This window comes from Phytophthora cinnamomi (genome assembly GCF_018691715.1).
Source record: "Phytophthora cinnamomi strain GKB4 chromosome Unknown Contig0, whole genome shotgun sequence".
Taxonomy (NCBI): domain Eukaryota; phylum Oomycota; class Peronosporomycetes; order Peronosporales; family Peronosporaceae; genus Phytophthora; species Phytophthora cinnamomi.
Genome location: NW_027150933.1, coordinates 3,611,314 through 3,634,733, shown reverse-complemented (window position 1 = coordinate 3,634,733; position 23,420 = coordinate 3,611,314). Strand labels below are relative to the sequence as shown.

The 23,420-nt window shown below is 51.2% G+C and overlaps 2 protein-coding genes across 2 annotated transcripts; one reads left to right on the top strand and one right to left on the bottom strand.

Annotated features, from left to right (window-relative positions):
• Positions 1-2,140: 2,140 nt before the first annotated feature.
• On the top strand, positions 2,141-23,314 carry IUM83_02195 (uncharacterized protein; the record flags this gene model as incomplete). Its single annotated transcript, XM_067926096.1, has 4 exons — positions 2,141-2,609; positions 12,416-13,177; positions 21,924-22,041; positions 22,117-23,314. The coding sequence occupies 4 exons, from the start codon at positions 2,141-2,143 to the stop codon at positions 23,312-23,314; spliced, it is 2,547 nt and encodes an 848-aa protein (XP_067800708.1).
• On the bottom strand, positions 8,234-8,746 carry IUM83_02196 (TKL protein kinase; the record flags this gene model as incomplete). Its single annotated transcript, XM_067926097.1, has 1 exon — positions 8,234-8,746. The coding sequence occupies one exon, from the start codon at positions 8,744-8,746 to the stop codon at positions 8,234-8,236; it is 513 nt and encodes a 170-aa protein (XP_067800705.1).
• Positions 23,315-23,420: the final 106 nt, after the last annotated feature.

Genomic DNA, 23,420 nt, shown 5'->3' with positions numbered 1-23,420 from the left:
CGACGGCCACCTCCAGGGGGCATGGGAGCTGTGCACTCCCGTGCAAAGTGACCGATCCTTCCGCAACGGAAGCATCGCACGTTACCTCCCTGCTGCTGGTAACCAGCAGTCGTTGCATTCGAGAGGTCCATTGGCTCCGGACCTCCCGTCGTCGCTACCGGGCGCGGTTGCGGCCTCGGTACGTTTACATGGAGTTTAGCCTGCCGCAGGCTAAACTCTTCTTGCATGGCAAGGGTGATTGCAGCTTCGAGAGTACTCGGGTACTCTCGAAAGAGATAGGTCTTCACAGGCCCATCTCTAAGTCCTTTCATGAGCGCGACGACCTTGGTCGCCTCGTCAATCGGGTTAGTCACGATATTTGATACCAAATATCGTGCGCGCTGCGCGTAAGCATGGACGTCATTCTTACCCTGCTGAAGGTCGAGGAACTCCGCCCTCGACCGGAATTCGTTTTGCGGGGGCTCAAACGCTTGTTTGAGCTCCTCTTTGAATACTTCGTACGTGCTGAAGCACGTAGGATCGGAGAGTCGGCGCCCATACGCCCAACTCCTTGCGCGTCCACCAAGGCAGGACATGGCGAACGCGACCTTCGACAGCGGGTCGACGATGCGTCGAGCCGCTATGGCTGTGTCGAGTTCGACAAGCCATCGGAGGAGAGGCTCGCCCTCTCTTCCCACGTAATTGCTTACGCTCAACTTTAATGGTTGAGCACGCGGTGTCGTCCCTGACGACGCCGTCACTGAGGAGGCAGCATCACGCTGCTCCTTCATAATGAACCCCAGAGCAACACCATGTTGCTCTGTCGGCGATAGCGTACGCATCATCGTAGCTATCGCCGCCTCCCCAATGACTGTTGACAGTCGTTGGAGGTTTTCCCACTCTGAGTCAGACAGGTGGGGGCAATCAGCGCGTGCAACATGCGTTGCAGGCCTATTGGAGCTCTCCATGGGACCTCCGTGCCCATGTGGTTCTCGGCTCCGCGTTCGTACACCGCGTACGAACGTCAAGCAGTCGGTCGTTGGACGGACTACAAAGTGCTACCAGGTGTAGTGGGTCTAACTTGACTCACTACTTTAGCTTACACGTTGCGCAACGTGTATGAGGAATCGTAAGTACTTAGTAATTACTTGAGTTAATTATATTTGAATACACAAATATAAGTTAAGTAAGATAAGACTCCAAGTGACTTAAATTAGGTAAAATGAGAACTGTATTGTTTGTAAATTGATCTTCCTCTAAAATCTGCTAAAAACTGTTTATCACCTATGAAAGGGGTTGACAGCGGCTGGCTGTCAGAGCCCCGCTAATATGCATGACTCTGATTCGTAGAAAGATGCTGCTTTCTACCAATAGGATCTTTGGGTATGTGTGGACCACTCATTGTGGTGGTCCACTTCAATGTATCCATTGGTGTGTCTTACACCAAGGTGAGGAAGTATCCAAAACTTTTAACAGATAACCTATCTGTTAAATCCACAAGTGGCTTGCAGCCACTTGTACGTGTAACCCCGTTACACCGTCCCCCGAGATGACCGAGTTTGTTTCCTGGGGAGCGTTGGACGAGTATCTAAAAGGATATTCAGCCGAGACGTACCAGGTAACGTTTGCTGTTCTGAATAGGACAACTGCAGCGGTTTCGCATAATCTAACTTGTTATTCATTCAATTGCTTCATGCAGAGCTTCCGTGTCCGCACAAACAACAAGGTCGAGACGCGAAACAAGAAGATTCAAGATTCCGGGTCCACGAAGCCGCTTGTGCCTGAGGAGTGGGTTCACTACTCGAAGTCATTCGTCTGCACCTACGCAGGAAGGTATAAGCCGCGAGGCCAAGGAAAGAGAAAGCGACAACAGCCGCGAGCTCTTGATTGTGGCGTGCAGGTATGTATGGTGCTCACTTGGGCTCGTTTGGGTTCACACGGGTTCGAATGGTGTACAATTGGGTGCTGGGTGGTCGTTCGTGGGCTCATGTGGGATTTGCATCGTTTCGTAGATCAATGCATGGAATGTTGGAGGCGTCTTCGTCGCTACCGTCCATGATAAGGTGTGAATGCTATTGCAACTGCTGCTTGGTTATCCTTCGTTTAACTTGTTCTTATATTGTAGACTATTGCTACCTGTATCACGTTACAGACGAAGCACATGCGGGAGCTCTTCGCCCGCTTCCCAGAGCTCGTGATGATTGACACCACGCACGGCACCAACTCGTCGAAGTACAAGATTTTCTCGATCATGGCTCACGACGCATTCGGCAAGGGTCAGTTTGTACAGCATGCAGTCATTCAGAACGAGCACAATCCCACGCTTTTGAAAGCCCTAGAGCAGTTCAAGCGCTACAATCCGGCGTGGAGTCGCATCAAATGCATTTTGATCGACAAGGATTTCGGCGAGATCAGCGTGCTGAAAAAAAACTTTCCCGGACGCGGCGTTGGTGTTGTGTCAGTTTCACGTGTTGAAATATCTGGGAGAGCAGATAGCGTCAAAGGACTATGGGTTCAATGCATGGCAGAAGCAGCAACTAAACGGATCAACTTGCTGGTGTACGCAAAGACAGAGCGGCAGTACTTGCGACTGCGCGAGTACATGCGCCATATTATCGATGTCGGGACTGGTAGAGTGTCAGCTGTGTCGGCTTGGTCTGGAGGTATCGAGTTGGGCACCAGTCGGGCGGAGTTGGGCATCGTTGGTGACCGCTACTTGCGCATGAATGAAGAAAGAAGTAGCAGTAGCTAAGGGCTGTTAGCACGAAATAAGTAGGAGTAGCTGCAGCTAAGTCACTGAAATCGTTGCATTGAACTATGTTTGTAGAGTTATATGTTTGATGTGGGCTTTAGAAATCGAAGGAGAAAACCTGCCCAGCAGAACATTTCTCCTGCCTCAGACTCTGGCTGCCACCACTTATCAATGCCATGCCACTCCGGCTCTTTTAAACCTTCCGGATATACGCGTATAGTGTATAACTTTTACGCAGGCTCTCACGAGTTGGGTGCTGTAGTGGGCACAGAATGGGTGCCAAACGGTCACAACTGGGTTGGGACGGGTGCTGCTTGGGTGTCGTAACTCCATCCTGTCCCGTCCCATGTGCACGAGTTGGGTGCAGCAATGAGTGCCTTATATTATAATAGGATGCACACGACTTTTGGCACGCTTTGCTAATGTGAACTTCTGATTGGTTGAACATGAGGTCTATGGCTTGACAGTGAGGTTTTATATTCAATACAATATTTTTAGCCAATTGCTAGCCAGCCGCCGACCGCCAGCCACCAACGACCCACAGCCTCAAGTTCGAAATGGACGATGCACTGCGAATGCGTATGTGAGGCCTTTTAGATGGAAGCACTGGCCTCGATGAATGCGGGGAATCAAAGAGACACTGGAACCACTTGTGAGCTGAATTCCGTGCCTGAACCCAATATCAAAGCTCCCACTCGTTATCACTACGTCGTAATCTGTATTTCATTCTACCACTCAATGGCTTTAGAGAAAAAGAGGCACCCAAAAGGTGAGAGCATCTATCTGGTGGCGCAACAAAACAGTACAAGACCAATTTGCATCCTGCAAGAGAAAAATTGCGTGTCGACCATTATGCAAACAAAGTTTAAAGACATAAAACTACAATTGAGTACTTCTACCCAGACTTGTCACCACGAGCTCAAAACCCTGCTGAAACTTTTAAGCTAAGTCCACCTAATCATTAGCGACTGTGCAGCTGTATTCACAGCGCTTGGAGCGACATGGCGCTGTCAACCACAGTTTCGGGCTTAAAAATGTGATTTCATTTTAAGAGGCGGTGGTGTTTCTGAAGAGCACGTTGAGATTGAAGACGCTCGGGAAATCATAGTTGAAGCAACTCGCGCGGCTTAATAGATCAAGTGGTAGGCGAGTTTAGTCTAGACGACGGCTTTGACGACATGTTTCGTGCCTTAGCCACTTCAAACAGCATACCGTAAAAATCGGCCCAGTGCGACGCCGATTTTTGGTCAAAGTCAAGTCAATATATAAGATTTTTCAATGGCACCGTCCTGCACAGATGGGAGATCTTCTTTTAGAGCGCGTTCGCTACGAAGCTGGAGATGGCACGGTGCTTCATTTTCCTTGCTTCTTGGTTGGACAAAATAACAAGTGGAGATATTAGTGCTTTTTGTCTCCACCTCTGAGAGGTGGAGACGGTTGGAGGGCAGCTGGAGATGCTAGTCAGGAGTGATGAAGCGGGATTAATTTTGGCTGCTACATGCTCCGCTGTCGCTCAAGTCGCAGCACTTTTGGCCGAAGAATGCGAAGGCACCCCACAAAGCGCAAAGAAGCGAGTTCTCACTGTTACCGTTCTTCACTTCAAACCAATGTTACAGTCCGCTATCTACCAGACTTCACACATTATATTATAGCAAGGAGGCTCCTTCAGAGGCCTCTCGGTAGGATTTCCAGTCTCCTCACGAGAGACACAAGACGCATGCGCTGGACTGGAGGTAGAGATGCACCACTCTCCTGCACAGTCTCCATCTCCAACTGCCTAGCGAACACGCTCTTAGATCTGTGTCCTGAGGAGGTACCACCCATAAATTTGGGGACGTCGTACTGGACCCGACTTTTACGGTACAGTAATCTCTTGATGCTTGCTTTGTTTACTAGCTGCATGGTGCCAACAATGCTGTATGATCGAAGCACTGACCTTCGACTATCGCCGAAGGTGACGATGAAGAAAGAGGGTTTGCGGAAGTTGTTCAGCAGTTGATGGCTAAAAACTTTGTCAACAAGATGATGAGGACGAACTCATTTTCGGCTCTCGAGAAAGTGGATGATCTGACGAGGCTCGGACAAATTTCGGCTGCAGCAGACGACCACTTGGCATCGGTGTTCGAGTTTGCAGACGACGCTAAATGAGTCCTCGTGATCTGGCCACCCACCTGAAAGCTTCCCAGAAGCGGACGATGACATTATAAAACTGGCGGTTCAAATAAATGTACACCAAACACTTGGCAAAATAGACTAGCCTTAAGAGAAACCATTGCGGACAGTTTCTAAGATGTGAACATTGGTTTGCTCGTAGAGCAAAACGCAAAACTTATTGGTGCTCATAACGAGTAACACTGGGTTTGTTCGAGCACCTTTGCGACGCCATAGCCCGAATACATGATCAAAGTCATAGCTCGTTGTTCACGGTAAAATGCGTTGGTTTGCGAGCTGATTGGATGTTGGATCGCAGTTCGATAACTTGCTACCTCCTTGTTGAAGAAAAAGACACTTTATAGCTTTTTTTTTAGAAAAGATACATAGCGCTATCAGAGAACATTCACTCTGAAGCAGTCACTCTCGTCAATACGATATTCAGTCAATCACTGCTATCGGAGAATGACCAACGTCGTATCGGAGATTCACCATCACTCCTTAGTAGCGAGTCCTCCAACCAACTTTCAACCAAACTCCATCTCATCTCAACTGACTTTTTCACGCCAGAAAACGTTTACAGAACACAACTCAAACGATCAAAATTCAAGACTCGTTGCCAACAGTCGACCCAAGGAAAGATCTTCAACCACGAACCACCGCGCAGCGGGGCTGTTTCGTAAATAACTCCGCGCTTGTGGGATGATGCATTTTTTATCATGATACAACGGACCATCGGTTCGAGCAAAAATCGACTCACTGACAGCAGTCACTGTACAATGCACTTTCCCAACTAACAACAGTAACCACTAAAGCGGTGCAATCATATGAAGCGCCACTTTTCTACGATCACAAAAATTGCTTATCCATCGACTCATTTCAGTCGAGTCATCGCGCGACGGAGTGAACCAAAACTTCAACCAAATCACCTCTGACAGGTCTGGGTGATCGTAAGGAGAAACAGCGATCATTCGTTTCACCAATTCCCATTGTGGATTCGTCATCTCGTCAGAGAAGAAAGAACCGACGGCGATCTTTGTTTTTTTTTGATAACTTGAAGCAGCTTTGGTCCCCTGTCGATGATCGATTTGACGTCCAGAATAAGCTTGAGAAATATATTGGATGCGGCATTGAATGATTACTAGCTACATGTATCACTTCTCGTAATGATTGTTGATTAAGATATATACTGAAGTAGAATATTATGGAGTTTCGCATCACTATGTGTTCTATTAATGCCGAGTTCTCCAGTCAGCTTCATCACGTCTTCGCTGAAGATAACATCTACAACATCAATGTGTACGATGGCGACTTTAGATACTTAGATCAGTCATACGTTTGCATTGTAAGTTCAGCAAACTCGCATGGTATCATGGATGGTGAGAGTGATCGACCAATTTGCCGATATGTTTGATCATTACCAAGACTTCATTAAACTAGTTCAGACTGAGCATAATAAAACGCATAATTTGAAACAAATGCCTGGAACGGCTATACTCATTGCAACTGGGTCTACCAAATGTAAATAGTCATAATAACTGATTATGCGATCTGAATATACTCACTAAGTTTATCTTCGGCTATCTGCACAGCTTCAGTGCCGCATACTATAAATGAATACGGCTATGTCATAAACACTTCATTCGAATTCATTTGTGCGGAAATTGCGCGCAAGAACACGAAGCGTGTTTTGCTCAGTCCATTCGCACTTGAGGACGATGCTTTCAGTGCTAGGATCAAACACAACGATCTACAGTAGACAAAGCAACAAAACATTGTCAACGACTATAGATAACCAATCGTAGGATTGCGCTTCGCCTTACCATGGGAGCAGTTGCCACATAAAACAAGCCTGTGCGCTCTTCGTGAAACAGTGAGTTGCCAAATAAGTCGATAAATTGCTCTTGCTCGAGTGTGTGGTGCACAAGGTCTTGCGAGTGATATGCCGCAGACCTGTAGAATGCAAAATCGTGCTTAATGCTGAAAAGGTTCATGAATGCAAGACGCCGTACGCCATTACATGCCACTTCCAATTCGGGTTTAGTCATACTGCCTCGAACCATTCGTCCAACCTGCCGTAGTTTCGTTCGGTACATCTCCACAATCGATTCCAGTACTCGTTGCGCATCTGCATAAGAAATCCGACATTCGCCGCGGTTTCGCGTAGTTAGCAGTGCTGTTTGATCTGCCTCTGCTTTCTTCAGTCGCCACAACTGTGTCTTGCGCTTATCAAACTTATTGAAAATGAAATCTATCTTCCCCACATCAGGAGCACGTTCCTGAAGTCGTGACTCTGCTCGCGCTTGTGCTTGTGACTCTGCTAACTGCTTCTGTACCTCAGCGATCTCACGCATTACAACTGTAACTTCATTCTTTGCGCGTATTTGCACTTCGTCGTTTCTAATTAACAACTCCTGGACTCGTTTCCGTAGTCTTGCATTCTTCTCAAGTGCAGCCCTTTCAGCACGTTCTTTCTTTAAATCAGCAAGTAGAGCTGCAACATTCACAGGCTGACTATTATCATCCAACATAGTCACTGTGTGCTGGGCACTGTAAAACACACAATAAATTAGTAGCTACTAATAATTACATTAAAACCACAAACAACTCACGGTCGCATTCGTTTCCTCGGTGCTGCTTGTCATTCATTGACGGTTCCGACGTCACATCAACCGGTTGTCCGCTAGCCTCAGTAACGCAGCCATTGGAGCTGCAACAGGAGCAGGTGAAGTAGAAACCCATGGATTCACTGGAGACTGCGGCGTCATCACTGTTCCAGCTGTAGTTGTAGCAATATGAGACTCCATCTGAGCTATTGGTGCAGCTTGTACATTATGTGGCCGAACGCCAGCGCCTCTTGAAGTCGAACGGTCAGGTCTCTCGATTTCAAACTCCAATTCTCCCGATCAAATAACCTTCTTAAGTTGCGGTTGCATCTCCTCCCTTGCTATTATTGCAGGTAACACTGTTCCTGCTACGATGTTTGACTGACAAGACCGCGCCTTTGTATGCGAGACGGTGTCGCTCGTGAGTGCAGCTGGAAAGCGCTCTAGATGACTGGAGAGCCAGTGAAGGGCGAGATCAAGTGTTTTACAGTTGTGTTGTGCACATGAGATATTATTATACTCAGATCCTAAATAGGATCTGAGTATAGCCTGTTATACAAAATGAACGTTTGGACACATAGTTTCAACAAGTAGAAAAACTTCTTCGCTGCCATTGTACAACTTTTGAATCCTGCCTGAATTTTTTCTCAGCGACACAACTTTTTCGATGCTGTCTGACGTGGACATTTCGAAGAGAACGCAGCAACGAATAGCATCGCCGTTCTCGAACTGAGATAGATTATATTTACAAACCAGCTTCATCCATCTCTTCTTCATCCGCGGATTCCGCTAATTTCTGAACCACGTCCGACAGATCTGGACGATCGTCAGGAGAAACCGCGATCATCATCTTCACCAATTCCCATTGTGGATCCGTTAACTCGTCAGGTCTATTGACCAGAATCTCACCATTGCGGAGAAAATCACGAATTTCTTGGTCGAGATACCCACTCCAAGGACCCTTGAAAGTCACTGCCTCAATAATACACATTCCCAGTGAGTACACGTCTGACTTACGAGTTGGAGTCAAGATCGTCATATTCGCAAACTCCAGAGCCCGCCACGCCATGGCACCCAATGTATCCTTCATCTTCTTCACGGAGCACGATCCTGACTCCTGGAAACTCAACCCAAAGTCGGTCAACATCGCGGTACCATCGTTGCTCACTACGATGTTATTGCCTTTCAGATCTCCATGAACAACCTCCTGTGAATGGAGATATCCAAGCCCAGCAGCTACTTCCTTGAGTTTCTCCATACGACACTCCGCCCTTGCTGTTTTTCGCGTTTGAGATACGGTACCAGCTCTCCTTTTGTGGCATACTGCGAAATGATGAAATACGGTTCCTTTCGATGGTTCACACGTAGAACGGAACGACATTAGCGTGACGGAGGTTACGCCATGTATCCACTTCCTTTAGGAATCGTCGTAGCTCCACCACTGAGACCTCCTTCACCACGACATCACTATCAGCCCACATCGCAAGGTACACCGTTCCAAACCCGCCAACTGCGAGAACAGTACCAACTTTGGTAACGTCATCCGATGAAATGAACCATGTTGGATCTTCTTCTGCTTCAGGCTCACCCCGGGAAACAAGTGGTTTGGTTGCATATTCTTTCACCAATGCAGAAATGTAATGGAAACCATTGATCCTTGCTACCGATTGTGCAGACTTCCCTTCGTTATTGGATTGAAGAGGTGTTCCATGCTCGAGTAACAGTTTTGCGACTGGGAGAAGCCTGTTTTCGGTAATGTCTGGATGGTTAGGCAGAACAAGTAATACGGAGTTGCCATCGTTGTCGAGACCTTTCGGATCGGCTTTATTTTGAATGAGGTTTCGGATAGCATCTAATTCACCATTTCTAGCAGCCCGCCTCACAGCAGTTTGACCCCTGTCTGCGTCTTGTTCAACGAGATACTCCACCACGTTTAGACAGCCACTCAAAGCAGCTAACAACAATGGAGTTCTGCCCTCGTTGTCTTGTTTCTCTTTGTCTGCACCTCGTTTGACAAGATACTGCATTGTCTTTCCAAGCAGCCTGCATCAATGGAGTTTTGCCACTGTTGTCATGTTTCTCTTTGTTTGTACCTTGCTCAACGAGATACTTCACCACGGCAAGATGACCATTCTCAGCAGCATACATCAATGAAGTCTTGCCATAATCGTTCTTTGTATCTTTGTCTGCGCCTTGCTCAACAAGAAACCGTACCATGTCAAGATGGCCCCACCGAGCAGCCTCTAGCAACGGAGTGTTGCCATCATCGTCCTCTGTGGCTTTGTCTACGCCTTGCTCAAAGAGATACCACGCCACCTCGTGCTTGCCTTTGTCAGCAGCCACTACCAATGGAATTCTGCCACCGTTATCCTGTTTCTTTTTATCCGCGCCTTGCTTAACGAGATACTGAACCACGTCAAGATGGCCATTCTCAGCAGAATACATCAATGGAGTTTTGCCATAAGAGTCCTGTGTGTCGATGTCCACGTCTTGCTCAACCAAGCTTTTAACATTGTCGATATTGCCACTTGCTGCCGCATCATGCATCTTGTTCCTCATCCGCAAGATCTTAAATGCTCCTTGGATAACCGAATACACTCGCCTGATTGGCTATAAAAACCTAAGCAAGCACCTAATCCAGTCATGTATATCAAGTGACCATGATACGGGCGAAACACCATAGCAAGCACACCCAGCGTTCGAAAGGGAAAAAAGGCGCCCCGACATCGTTAGGTAAAGATCTCATATCTCCTTTGTATTGATATTGATTGTGCCTACCTTAAGTCTGTGCTCGCAGGTGTTTTTTTGCGTGCAGTTAAGTAAAATGTTTTCATTTTTTTTACTCCAACCCTGACCAAGCTTGTTAGACTTACCAGCATAGTGATATCAGAGATATCTGTCTGTCCGCGATGTCCCAAGCTAATCCAAGCAGAGTTACCGCAGGCGTGTGTTGTCCGCGATGTCCCACTCTGATTCATTGTATTACAGGGGTCACTGAAAATGCCCATGTTCTATCCTGCAACATCCAAGTCTCACTTGAGTGAGAGATTTTCTCGTCTCCACGTTTTTTCACTCTACTCCCTTATGTATGCATGTATGCGTCCACGTCCTAGCACGTCGCTCTTCAGCAACTCAACCATGCTGATGGCCGCGTTCACGTCTCGATCCCAGTAGCGTGCATTATAGTTCGCGTGGTCGCAACGCAGTACTCCGTGACACTCCTTCTCTTCGACGATATTCCACTCGTCCAGGTCTACACCAATCGCCAGTCAACAGCTTCATCAGGTGAAACGGCAAGGATGAGTGAATGCATCTTCCCCTCGGCTACTTGGTCTCTTTACGACAGCAGGTCGACCTCTCTCTCTCCCTCCAAGCGTATTTGCGAGAGTCGTTGAGAAAGAAGACAGCTTCGTCCAGCGCGATCCACGATCTGTTTGTTTCGCGAGACAATCCTGCTAGAAATGCTTGCTGTCGATCAGTATCGAGATCGGTATCTGCCTCGTGATATTCAGACGCAGCTCGCTTGAACGAGAGATGGTGACGGTAAAGAACCCTACCTAGCGTTCTCACTTCAGAGTTCTCACCGAAACACAAATGTTGAAGGTATCATTGACAAACTCAACTTCGTCGCGCAAATGACTCGTGCTCTTCTGCAGGAAGAATTCGACAACAGCGTGCTCTTGCTCACTCGTTAGTTTTCGTCGCTGATTGCGATGGAGTGGTCGATCTGCTCTGGAAACACCCTTTAACCATCGCTGAACTGTGCTAACACACTGCTAACGCCAGAGCGATCTGATGAAGTGTGCTACCCATCGTGCGCAGACGAGTGTAAACATCTCGCACTGGTTGTGACTTCATTCGAAGAATATATAAAAAAACAAGGTGAACATTTTTCAGTGCCATTCATTGTAGTTACCGCAGGTGTTGAAGGGTGTTGCCCATCGTACGCAGACGATTGCAGACATCTGCCGCCACACGCATCAAGATGATGAATCATCCAACACAACAAAATCAGAACAAACAGTACATTGGGTTTACACGACTGTTGGCTGCTCTGGATTTGTTTTGTTGGATGATCCATCATCTTGACGCGTATGTCGATCCGCGTTTACGAGGCTAGTCTTGTACGCGCGTCATTGGTTGTTGCATGTTGTTTACGCCTTGCGACCGGACTTGTTCGTCGGATTGTTCGGATTGAGTTGAACAGAGCGACTGTCAATCGCCGCTTTGGTTGAGCGGTCCGAGCTTCCGCGGCTGTCATAGTACGCGGAGTTGTTGGGGTTGAGCTGGTTGGTTCTGATTTTCGACGACGACGTGAAGTCTAGTATGGTTACCAGAAAAAAGTTATTTTTGGTGATAGGTGGCTGAATAGTTTTTTTCAAAGGCGAGTGTGAGCTGTTATCTGATTATGTGATGACAATGCCCCAGATCAATCTATTCGTGATGCGGGTTTTGTTATCTGATATGAAGGTAAGTCGGTGCAGGTCTCCCTTAGACTGATATCAAGATTAACCCCTTGGTTCCCAACGTCGTAAGTTACGACTTTGTGCTTTTTTTAAGTCGTAAGTTACGACTTAACAAATCACAACAATAGGAATTGGCTCGAAAACGATGACCCGATACTTTAATCAAGTGTATTCTCAGCCAAAAAAAAATATAAGCAGGCAGAGGTCATTTTGGGACATGCTAGAAACAGGCCAGGGATGGGGACGGGGTGCAACTGCGCGCCGCGCGCCGCGCGTCTGCCAATCCAGAATTTGACCGATGGGCCGCACCCGGTTGAGCGGTCGGCGTGAGCCCGAAGCCGCAGCCGCGGCGGAAGCGAGGGAGATCGACTTCTAGCATTTATGGCGTCAACTGCGCCCGGCCGGCTGGTCGTCGAAACGCCCATCAGGCATCTCTACTGACCGGACGTATGTGAAACCAGGCGCGCTAAGCGACGGCGTCGTGGGTGTCGACATCTTCCTGGGCGAAGAGGCTGTGGTTACTTACGTTATCGAGTCAGGCCTCTTGGACGTCAGCGACGAGAGCGCGAACGGCGCGACAGAAGCCGACAGCGAGGTCGACGCGATCACCGCGGATAGTGCGGGCGGCAGGGTGAACGATATCGCTGTCGGTGAGGCAGATGTGGAGATCAAGGACGGGGTCACCGTGTCGCAGATCGACACGAGCGTGCAGCTTTCACAGCGAGCAGTCGACGCGCTCTTCGGCTCCCCAACCGCTAGCGACGCAGACACCAGTGTCACGAATAGCCAGCAACGACCGCTGGAGCTATCGCAAGGTGCAGTGGTTAGAGCATTTGATATTACTCCATCCGCCCTACATAATGGTGAGTCGCAACGCGATATCATTGGTGGTGCTACCCAGCTGCTACATATTTCAGAGGCATCAGCTGTTGAGAGCTCGGATACCGAGAACACACCGGCAAGACCAAGCATCAGTCGGCGGGAAATACCGCGCCGGGGGAAGCGAGACGTGAACTATCTAGACGACAACGAAGACGAGAACGACTACGAGAACTTGAGCTCCGACGACAGCGAGGATGGAGATGCTGCGGACGTCGATGACGATGACGTCGCACGCCCAGGCCAGAATGACGATGACGACTGTTTGTCAGAAGCTGATGCTGTATTGATGGACGAGGCATTCATTGCATCAATCGGGCAAGGAGACGACGACGCGCTTAGCCGTGCTGCGCTACGCGATCGGCGAGTGGCACTGAGAACAATGGAGTGGTCACCCGTATCGTCAGCATTTGAGACTTCGAGAGAGGCCTATCCTGGTCTCGCTGAGGAAGGAGCGGGACCTGTGCCCAAGCTGCGGAGTTTGAGCCATTCGCCGATTCAAACGTTCTTTTATTGTGTGCCAAAGTCACTCTGGGTCTCGATATGTGACGAAACCAACCGCTACTGCAGCCAGCAAGTCGCCACAAGAGCAGTGCGAATACGGTCTAAGCAGTGCGAGCGTTCATGTAACGGGGTTACACGTACAAGTGGCTGCAAGCCACTTGTGAATTTAACAGATAGGTTATCTGTTAAACGTTTTGGATACTTCCTCACATTGGTGTAAGACACATCGATGGATACATTGAAGTGGACCACCACAGTGAGTGGTCCACACATACCCAAAAGATCCTATTGGTAGAAAGCAGCATCTTTCTACCAATCAGAGACATGCATATTAGCGGGGCTCTGACAGCCAGCCGCTGCCAACCCTTTCATAGATGATAAACAGTTTTTAGCAGATTTTAGAGGAAGATCAATTTACAAACAATACAGTTCTCATTTTACCTAATCTAAGTCACTTGGAATCCTTTTGTTACTTAACTTATATTTGTGTATTCAAATATAATTAACCTAAGTAATTACTAAGTACTTACGCTTCCTCATACACGTTGCGCAACGTGTAAGCTAAAGTAGTGAGTCAAGTTAGACCCACTACACCTGGTAGCACTTTGTAGTCCGTCCAACGACCGACTGCTTGACGTTCGTACGCGGTGTACGAACGCGGAGCCGAGAACCACATGAGCACGGAGGTGCCCATGGAGAGCTCCAACACGCCTGCAACGCATGTTGCACGCGCTGACTGCCCCCACCTGTCTGACCCAGAGTGGGAGGCCCTCCAACGACTGTCAACAGTCATTGGAGAAGCGGCGATAGCTACAATGCTGCGTACGCTATCGCCGACGGAGCAACATGGTGTTGCTCTGGGGTTCATCATGAAGGAGCAGCGTGACGCTGCTTCCTCAGTGACGGCGTCGTCAGGGACGACACCGCGTGCTCAACCATTAAAGTTGAGCGTAAGCAATTACGTGGGAAGAGAGGGCGAGCCTCTCCTCCGATGGCTTGTCGAACTCGACACAGCCATAGCGGCTCGACGCATCGTCGACCCGCTGTCGAAGGTCGCGTTCGCCATGTCCTGCCTTGGCGGACGCGCAAGGAGTTGGGCGTATGGACGCCGACTCTCCGATCCTACGTGCTTCAGCACGTACGAAGTATTCAAAGAGGAGCTCAAACAAGCGTTTGAGCCGCCGCAAAACGAGTTCCGGTCGAGGGCGGAGTTCCTCGACCTTCAGCAGGGTAAGCATGATGTCCATGCTTACGCGCAGCGCGCACGATATTTGGTATCAAATATCGTGACTAACCCGATTGACGAGGCGACCAAGGTCGTCACGTTCATGAAAGGACTTAGAGATGGGCCTGTGAAGACCTATCTCTTCCGAGAGTACCCGAGTACTCTCGAAGCTGCAATCACCCTTGCCATGCAAGAAGAGTTTAGCCTGCGGCAGGCTAAACTCCATGTAAACGTACCGAGGCCGCAACCGCGCCCGGTAGCGACGACGGGAGGTCCGGAGCCAATGGACCTCTCGAATGCAACGACTGCTGGTTACCAGCAGCAGGGAGGTAACGTGCGATGCTTCCGTTGCGGAAGGATCGGTCACTTTGCACGGGAGTGCACAGCTCCCATGCCCCCTGGAGGTGGCCGTCGTGGCGATGCTAGGCATCGCCGCGGACCAACAAAAAACGCGAACATCCAGTAGGCGCGGGGCGCCCTACTGGTAATGCAGTCGCGCGTGCCGACATCGGGCACGCGACACTGAGGACTGCAGCCCCCAGTGAGACCAGCTCTCACTGCAAGAAACAAGATGACAGGCCAAACCTAGTCATCTTGATGGTTTACTCGAAGAGAGCGAGTGACTCTCTTCGAGCATTGGTAGACTCAGGCGCGTCGAGCAACTTTGTTCGACTACGAAGCCTATCGAGACTTGACTTCGAGGAGGTAGATACACCTCGAAGTGTTCTGGAAGTGCGACTGGCAACAGGTGCCATCGTAAAGACCGAGAAGCGCGTCGTGAACGCGCGCTTCTCGTACAAACGACGAGTGTTTGTCGAACACTTTATCGTCCTGGACCTGGACGATAAGTACGACGTGGTAATGGGCATGCCGTGGCTTGCACGGCATGATCCGGTAATAGACTGGAAGAAGCGCACGCTCGTGCGCTTCGGACGCGACAGCGGAACAGAGAGCGATGGCCCTGTTACCGCAGCGCGCGCACCAGCAGGTGCGCGCGGCTCACCAGTCGAGACAGCGCTTTATGCTGCTGTCCCGGAGTGCCCAAGAAGTGCGCGAGGGCGCGCACAAGTGAGACCCACGTCGGCAATGCTGCCGACGTCGGAAGAAAAAGATGTGTTGGTTCCGGGAACCAACACCCACGTTCAAGCGTGTAAGGGACAGTCCCTGACCCGAAGCGGTCAGGTCGACAACGACGCGTCGGCTCCGGGAGCCGGCGCACCCTCGGTCATGAGGGGCTCCGCCAATGAATGGCGTCGAGGTGACGAAGGCGTGTCAACTCCGGGAGTTGACGCTGCAAACAGTGCGGACGGTTGCAAACGTACCGCACTGACGCAATTTGCATGCTGTCGTGCAGCCGGGCTGCACGGCGAAGCGCCATGCGATCAAGCCGGGCTTGATATCGCGCGCCCGCAGACAGGGTCTGCCGGCGAAGGGACACATTACCGTGCAGCCGGGCTGCACGAAGGAAAATGCGGTCAAGCCGGGCTTGATACCGCACGCCCGCGGACAGGGTCCGCCGGCGAACGACTGTCCACGGCCGGGCCTGGACAAGAAGAACAACTGTGCGGAGCCGGGCTCCGCACAACAAGAAGACGGCGCAAGCGGAAAACGCTGCGCAAGTCTCGGTCCGGGACCGAGACGCAACAAGAGCAGTCTGCTGGGCAGACTGCGGCGGTGACGCCGAATGTCAAGACGCTAAGCGTCTTGACGCGCACCGATACTGGATTCCAGTATCGTGACATGGAACTCGCTAGTCCTCCGACGACGGCGTCGGAGTTGACTTCGCTTCCAGCCATGAGCTGGAAGCGCTTCACGCGCGACTTGCACGATGGACGCATCAAGCAAGTCTGCGTTCTTTCGGACAGCGAAAGAACGGCGAGCGAGAGCGAAGAGCTGAGGCAGCTCTTCATGGGAAGTACCACTGAGAGTGAAGACACTCTCAGTGCGAAGACGAAGCGAGAGCGCTTCGAGGAACAAGGTTGGGACTCGCTGAAGTCGAGTCCCTATTACGAATTGTTGAGGGAGTACAAAGACGTACTCCCGGAAGACATTCCTGCGGAACTTCCGCAGGATAAGGGCATTCAGCACGAGATTGATCTCGTGCCGGGCACGAAGTACTGTGTCACGCGGCAGTGGCCACTGCCGCGAGAGCAAGTGAAAGCGATCGACGACTTCTTTGAAAGTCGTCGTAAAGCAGGACAAGTGCGGGAATCAAAGTCCCCGCACAGTGCTCCGACGTTCTGTGTCAAGAAGCCACAGGGCGGATGGCGCATCGTTCATGCCTACAACAAGCTGAACGATGCGACGGTACCGGCGCAGACGCCGATACCACGAAAAGATGTTATCATCGATTCGATGGCCGGGAGCACCGTTTACAGTGCTCTCGACTTGCGAGATGGATTTTATCAAATCCTAATGCGTGAGAGCGATATCCCTCTCACGGCAGTGAGCACGCCAAGCGGCATGCTCTGGGAATGGCTAGTAATGCCACAGGGGCTTAAGAACGCCCCTGCGACTTTCAACAGGTGCGTGACGCACTTGTTGCGCTCGGTGCGCGACTTCGCACCGAGCTACTTCGATGATGTATTCATCCACAGCCAAGCTGTGGACGGGAAGACTCGACGTAGAGATGCACAGGGTGCATCTCCGGAAACTACTTGAGCTTATGAGAACACATAAGCTCTACGCGAACCTGAAGAAGTGTATCTTCGGGGCGAGCGAGATACCCGTCCTCGGGTGTCTCGTAGGGAAGAATGGTGTTCGCCCTGACCCGGAAAAGGTCAGAGTGATCAACGAATGGCCAACGCCTTCAAGTGTCAAGGAACTGAGGCAGTTCCTTGGCCACGTACTTGTGCAAGTACGTGGAGGACTATGCGGGCAAGATCCGCCCGCTGTCACAGCTTCTTAAGAAAGAAGCTGTGTGGAATTGGACACCCGATTGCCAAAAGGCATTCGATACAGTCAAGCGGGGCTTGACTGAGGCGCCGATCTTGGCAGTGGCTGACCAAGATCGCCCATTTCACGTAGTGTGTGACGCATCCGATTTCGCGATCGGATGCGCGTTATCGCAGCACGATCACGAGGGCCGTGATCGTGTCGTCTACTACCAATCGCGTCAGCTGAAGCCAGCTGAGCGCAACTATCCGGTGCATGACAAGGAACTCCTTGCCATGAAGTATGCACTCGCAAAGTTCCGAGTGTACTTGCTTGGGAGTAGACCATTTGTGGTCTACACCGACCATGCTTCACTGCGCACCGCAGTGAAGTCGCCACATTTCACAAAGAATGGCGAGATGGCTCTCATTCTTTGCGGAGTATAACTTCCGGGTCGAATACAAACCCGGAAGATTGAACGTGGTGGCCGACGCGTTATCACGTCGGCCGGACTATGCAGAAGCTGTTGACGTCAATGCAATTGACGCCATACGATCGAGCAAACCCACATCATCTCTGTTGGATGATGTGAAGGCCGCGTACGCGCACGACGCGGACGCGAAGCTCTTGCTGGCCTATGGCACAGCGCCTTCTGACAAGTCCCGTCAGAAGCTGCCCAAGCACCTTCGAGCGCGTGCACACCGCTTTCGTGTGCACGAAGGACTGCTACTCTACAACGCAGTCGACGACAACGCGGATCGCGTTGTCGTGCCAAATGACCATGACCTGCGACTCAGGATCATGTACGAGTATCATGATGCCCCGACTGCGGGACATCTCGGACGTGAGAAGACTTACGTCCTTCTCACGCGCGACTTCTACTGGCACCACCAGTATAGAGTGGGTGCGCAAGTACATCCGTGCTTGCGAGGTATGCCAACGCGTAAAGCCTGCGCCATTCGCGCAGGCTCCACTGCAATCACTACCGACTCCGTCGGAGTGCTGGAAGTCCATGTCTTTGGACTTCATCTTTGGTCTTCCCCCGGACAGCGGAGGGAACACCGGTGTTGTGGTCTTTGTAGACCGTTTCAGCAAGATGGTACATCTTGCTGCGGTGCCAGCAGAGGTGACCGCGAAGCAGACGGCCCGTCTGCTCGTCGACATGGTGTTCAAACACCATGGCATGCCGTCCGACATCGTGTCGGACAGAGACCCGCGCTTCACAGCGCACCTGTGGCAAGAAGTGTTTACACTTCTTGGGAGCCAGCTTTCCATGTCGACTGCGGATCATCCGCAGACGGACGGTCAAACCGAGCGCGTGAATCGCGTGCTCGTCGATATGTTGAAGAGCTACGCTCACTCGTTCCAATACTGGAGCGAGTGCTTATCGATGGCAGAGTTTGCCATCAATAACTCAGTGCATGCCTCGACCGGGCATACACCGTTCTACGTGAATGCCATGCGGCATCCACGTCTACCGAGTTTACTCGGAGTGATGGCTCCCACTTTAAGTGGGGGAGGATCTACGACTGCGATACAGCAGCCGCAGAAAACCGCTGACACTTGCACAGTGTCAGCTGCAACAATGGACAAACCACATGAGTCTGCGCAGGGCGCAGACTCCCTCAACCACAAGGCCAACGACCACGGGTCTGCGCAGGGCGCAGACACCGCAAAGAACCACGCAGAGGCCGGGCCTCTAGCGGAGAGCGAGCTGAATGACTTCAGCTCGGATGCAATCAGTTCCATCACCAAAAGACAAGCCGTAATTCGGTTTGTCCAAGACACAATAGCAGCTTCTGTTGATCAACAGAAGCTGAACGCAGACAATGCGGGCAGAGGCAACACAAATGAATTTAAAGTTGGTTCATTAGTTTTGTTAGCTACACAAAACCTGCCTAGACATGCAGTTTCGGATTTCGGAGCAAGCAAGCTTGCTCCGCGCTTCATCGGGCCGTTCACTGTGTTGGCACGGCACGGCAACGCATACACGCTAGACATACCGTCTAGCATGCGCCTCCATCCGACCTTTTACGTCGGACGGCTGAAGCCATACCGGCAGCACGAGCCATCTAGCTCGGCTGACCCGAAGCCTCGGCAGGAGCCGAGGCAGAAGCGGAGGACTTGGCCTCGGCGACGAGCAGCCTCTCCTCCAGCGCGCGGACGCGCTGGAGCAACCCCTTCATCTGGGTCCCCAGTTCGACCTGGATATTCGAGGCGGTCTGCGAGACCGCCGCGACCTGGGCCTTCTGGTTCGCCAGCTCCTGTTTTAGGGCGGCGAACTCAGCACCCTGCAGACGCTCCACGACGGTCACCCGGTCGTGGAGAGGCGCATACTGATCAGCCCGGGGCTGATCATACCCGGGGCGTGTTCCCACCCCCGCCACCGCCGATCCGTGACGCCCACGGCTCAACCCGCTGGATTGTTGAGCGGATTGTTGACCATAATATCCCGAAAACGAACCCTCAAGGGGCTCGTTTTCGTATTCGTTGGAGAGGATTTCCTCCCCATCGAGATACATGGGAGCCGCGGAACGTCTTGCTGGAGGACGTTCCGGAAATGGTGAGGGCGTACGAAGAGCAGTACGCGCTGGCGCAGCGGAAGTAACACGAGCGCTGCGATCATCGCTAGCGCCCGAACCCTCACGTGCTAAGAACTTAGCACGGAGCTCTTTGAGACTCTCGGGCACACGAAACGACGTGTACCCGTTCAGGTCGCGGTCGCTCAAGCGGACCGCGCCTGGAAAGCACTTCGTGCACTGAAAGCCCTCGGGCACAGCGCACGGCACATTCGCCTCCTCAGCAGCAACATGAAGTTGCTCCAGCTTTCCACGCTTCGAGTACGTCTCGAAGCGATCACGCGCTTGCTTAATCCGATCACGGTAAGCACTCGGCCTCTTGTTGAAGTTCTCAACAAAGGCGTTCCAGCTTGACAAAGTGCCTGCCACTCGGGCACTTTGCTGCGAGAAGAGGTCTTCTTGCTTTGAAACCATCGGAGCTCATGAAAGAGTCCGATGTAGTAATCGCGCCTTTGATGCGTTTCCGCATCAAAGTGCAGCTCGGCAGCCACAGCGTCATCTTTGATGGCGCTGCATACGTACAGCGGTACCTCATTCGGAAGTACCGAGTTCCCAAACCGGTCCGCAATCTCGGATGCGGACGGCATCCACGGATCGCGCGCTGCAGGCGCAGCGCGCGGAGAGCCTTGAGCTTTGACATCACGCGCTGCAGCAGCAGCGCGCGGAGTACTGAGAGCCCCAGCGGAAGCGAGTGGGGTCTCGCTCTCAGTACGCGAACGCTTCGAACTCGAAGCGTCCGATTCGTCCCCTTCACGCGGACGAACGTTCTTAGCGTGAGGGTCGAGTGATTCGCTCGACACTGAGTCTTTACGCTTTGAGGGCGAGTCCTCCTCGCCCTCCATGTCTTCATCGTCGTCGTCGAAGTCGACGACGTCACCGTACTTCGCCTTCTGGCGTTCGAAGTAGTCGTCGATGGAGAGATGACTCCCCATCGACTTAGCGGACTTCTTCTGAGGCGCGCTCATCGTTGAATGAGCGCGGATTTCTTCTCCAAACGCGGAGAATTGACGAATGGTCAATTCCAAAGATTGACGTGCGGGGACCCCGCGCGTCTAACCTTATAGGGGGGATGGTGTAACGGGGTTACACGTACAAGTGGCTGCAAGCCACTTGTGAATTTAACAGATAGGTTATCTGTTAAACGTTTTGGATACTTCCTCACATTGGTGTAAGACACATCGATGGATACATTGAAGTGGACCACCACAGTGAGTGGTCCACACATACCCAAAAGATCCTATTGGTAGAAAGCAGCATCTTTCTACCAATCAGAGACATGCATATTAGCGGGGCTCTGACAGCCAGCCGCTGCCAACCCTTTCATAGATGATAAACAGTTTTTAGCAGATTTTAGAGGAAGATCAATTTACAAACAATACAGTTCTCATTTTACCTAATCTAAGTCACTTGGAATCCTTTTGTTACTTAACTTATATTTGTGTATTCAAATATAATTAACCTAAGTAATTACTAAGTACTTACGCTTCCTCATACACGTTGCGCAACGTGTAAGCTAAAGTAGTGAGTCAAGTTAGACCCACTACAGTTCAGATAGCACGAGAGAGACACTGAAGCAGATTAGGCGACGGCTGCGAGTGAAACCAGCGTATGAGACTCACGAACTGCTTCACGTGGTCGGGCTGATTGTAGCTCACATGCTTTGCCCTCAGCAGTGTCGATTCGCGAACCATTGGTCAATGACCGAAGACGGCGCCATTCCTGCTGGCACATTCGGTCGATTCATGGCACGAAATCGTTACCAGGACATTCTACGTGACCTACACTTTGTCAACAACGAGGCTGCGCGCTCGCGCGACAAGTTGTGGAAGCTGCGACCTGTAGTCGACAAGATACAAGAGCGTTTCCTTGCGGGGTGGACGCTCCCCAGTGTTTTTTCTATTGATGAAGGCGTCCTCCCTGCGACGTCTAAGCGAAACACGACGAGAATGTTTATGCCGGACAAGCCGCATCGCTACGGGACTAAAATGTTCATGACATGCGACTCCAAAACAGCGTACTGTCATCGGTGCGTGGAGCTTTTGTACGTCGTAAGTTATGGCTTTGATTCGTAACAGGGTATTGGTTGGTCGTAACTATTCAGGTTTGAGGTATACGTTGGCAAGCGTGAAGTCGGAGATACACAAGCGGACGCAGTTGACCACAAGATTGGTGCAGCTGCTGTGATCCGAAACCTCAAGGTGGTCCTGGCCCACAACCGGCTTGCCTACCACGCAGTCGTCGTTGACCGCTTTTACTCCTCCATCCCCCTCGCTGTTGAGCTGCTGACAATGTCCGTGTACATCGTGGGGATCATCATGACAAATCGCCTCGGCTTCAACCGCAATGTTCGGGAGACTCGACGCACTAGACCAAGCTTCATTCCACGCGGTTCGTTCACGTTCTCGCGCTCGGTGGCTGTCCCATCCATGGTGGTGTTTCACTGGTGGGATCGAAAGCCCGTACACTACCTGTGCACGGGCTCGGCGATGGCTGAGTCCACCATCAAGCGCAACGTCAAGCGGGTCGGGCCGATCACAGTCCCGTGTCCAAGCGCAGTAAATGACTACCAGCGCTGGATGGGCGGTGTGGATGTCCACGACCAGCTCCGTCTCCAGCGCTTTTCACTCCAAACTTCTGTGCGCTTGCAAAAATATTATAAGAGCCTGTTCCTTGGGTTCCTGGATCTTGCAATGGTCAACGCTTACCTGTCACACAAGGAGGCGTGCAAGCTGAATGGCACAACGGCGATGAAACGCGGTGAATGGTACAGTGTCCTGCAGAATCAACTACTTCAGCTCAAGGCCCAAGACTTCCAGGGCATCACCGTCACACCACCTACCAGAAGTGGAAAGCGGGTGCGTAAGCGCACAGGGCCAGAAGGCCATTCGCTTGCGCAGTTCGGCGACTGGGTCACTGTATCTGGCGTTCAAAAACGGCGTCCGAGGTCATGTAAAGTCTGCGCACTGCTTCGCGGAGCACGCAAAAAGTCGTTTCAAACGACCTACTACTGTGAGAGCTGCTCGCTCGATGATGCGAAGTGCTACCTGTGCCCAAAAGCGAGACGTGAGTACAAGGGGGCCATGAAGACGTGCTTTCAAATCTGGCACGAGGATTTCGAGTGCGGCCTCACCATCCCGCCTACCTTGGGTAAGCGCGCCGTTCTTTGTCGGCCAGGGCAAGAGACTGGATTGCCCAAGAAAACTCGGCGTGAGCTGCAGATGGATGCCAGGTCTCGCAACGGCGACGCCTCCGTGGCCAGCGCAAATTCAGATATGAACGACGATGATGACTTTGAGTAACGGTTCCTCGTGCGTACTGTATAGGAAAGGAGATGTGATTAGCTGATGTGCCTTGTCTTCTCTGAAATGTTGAGGCGATGTACCTTTTGTCGCGCAAAATCTGAAA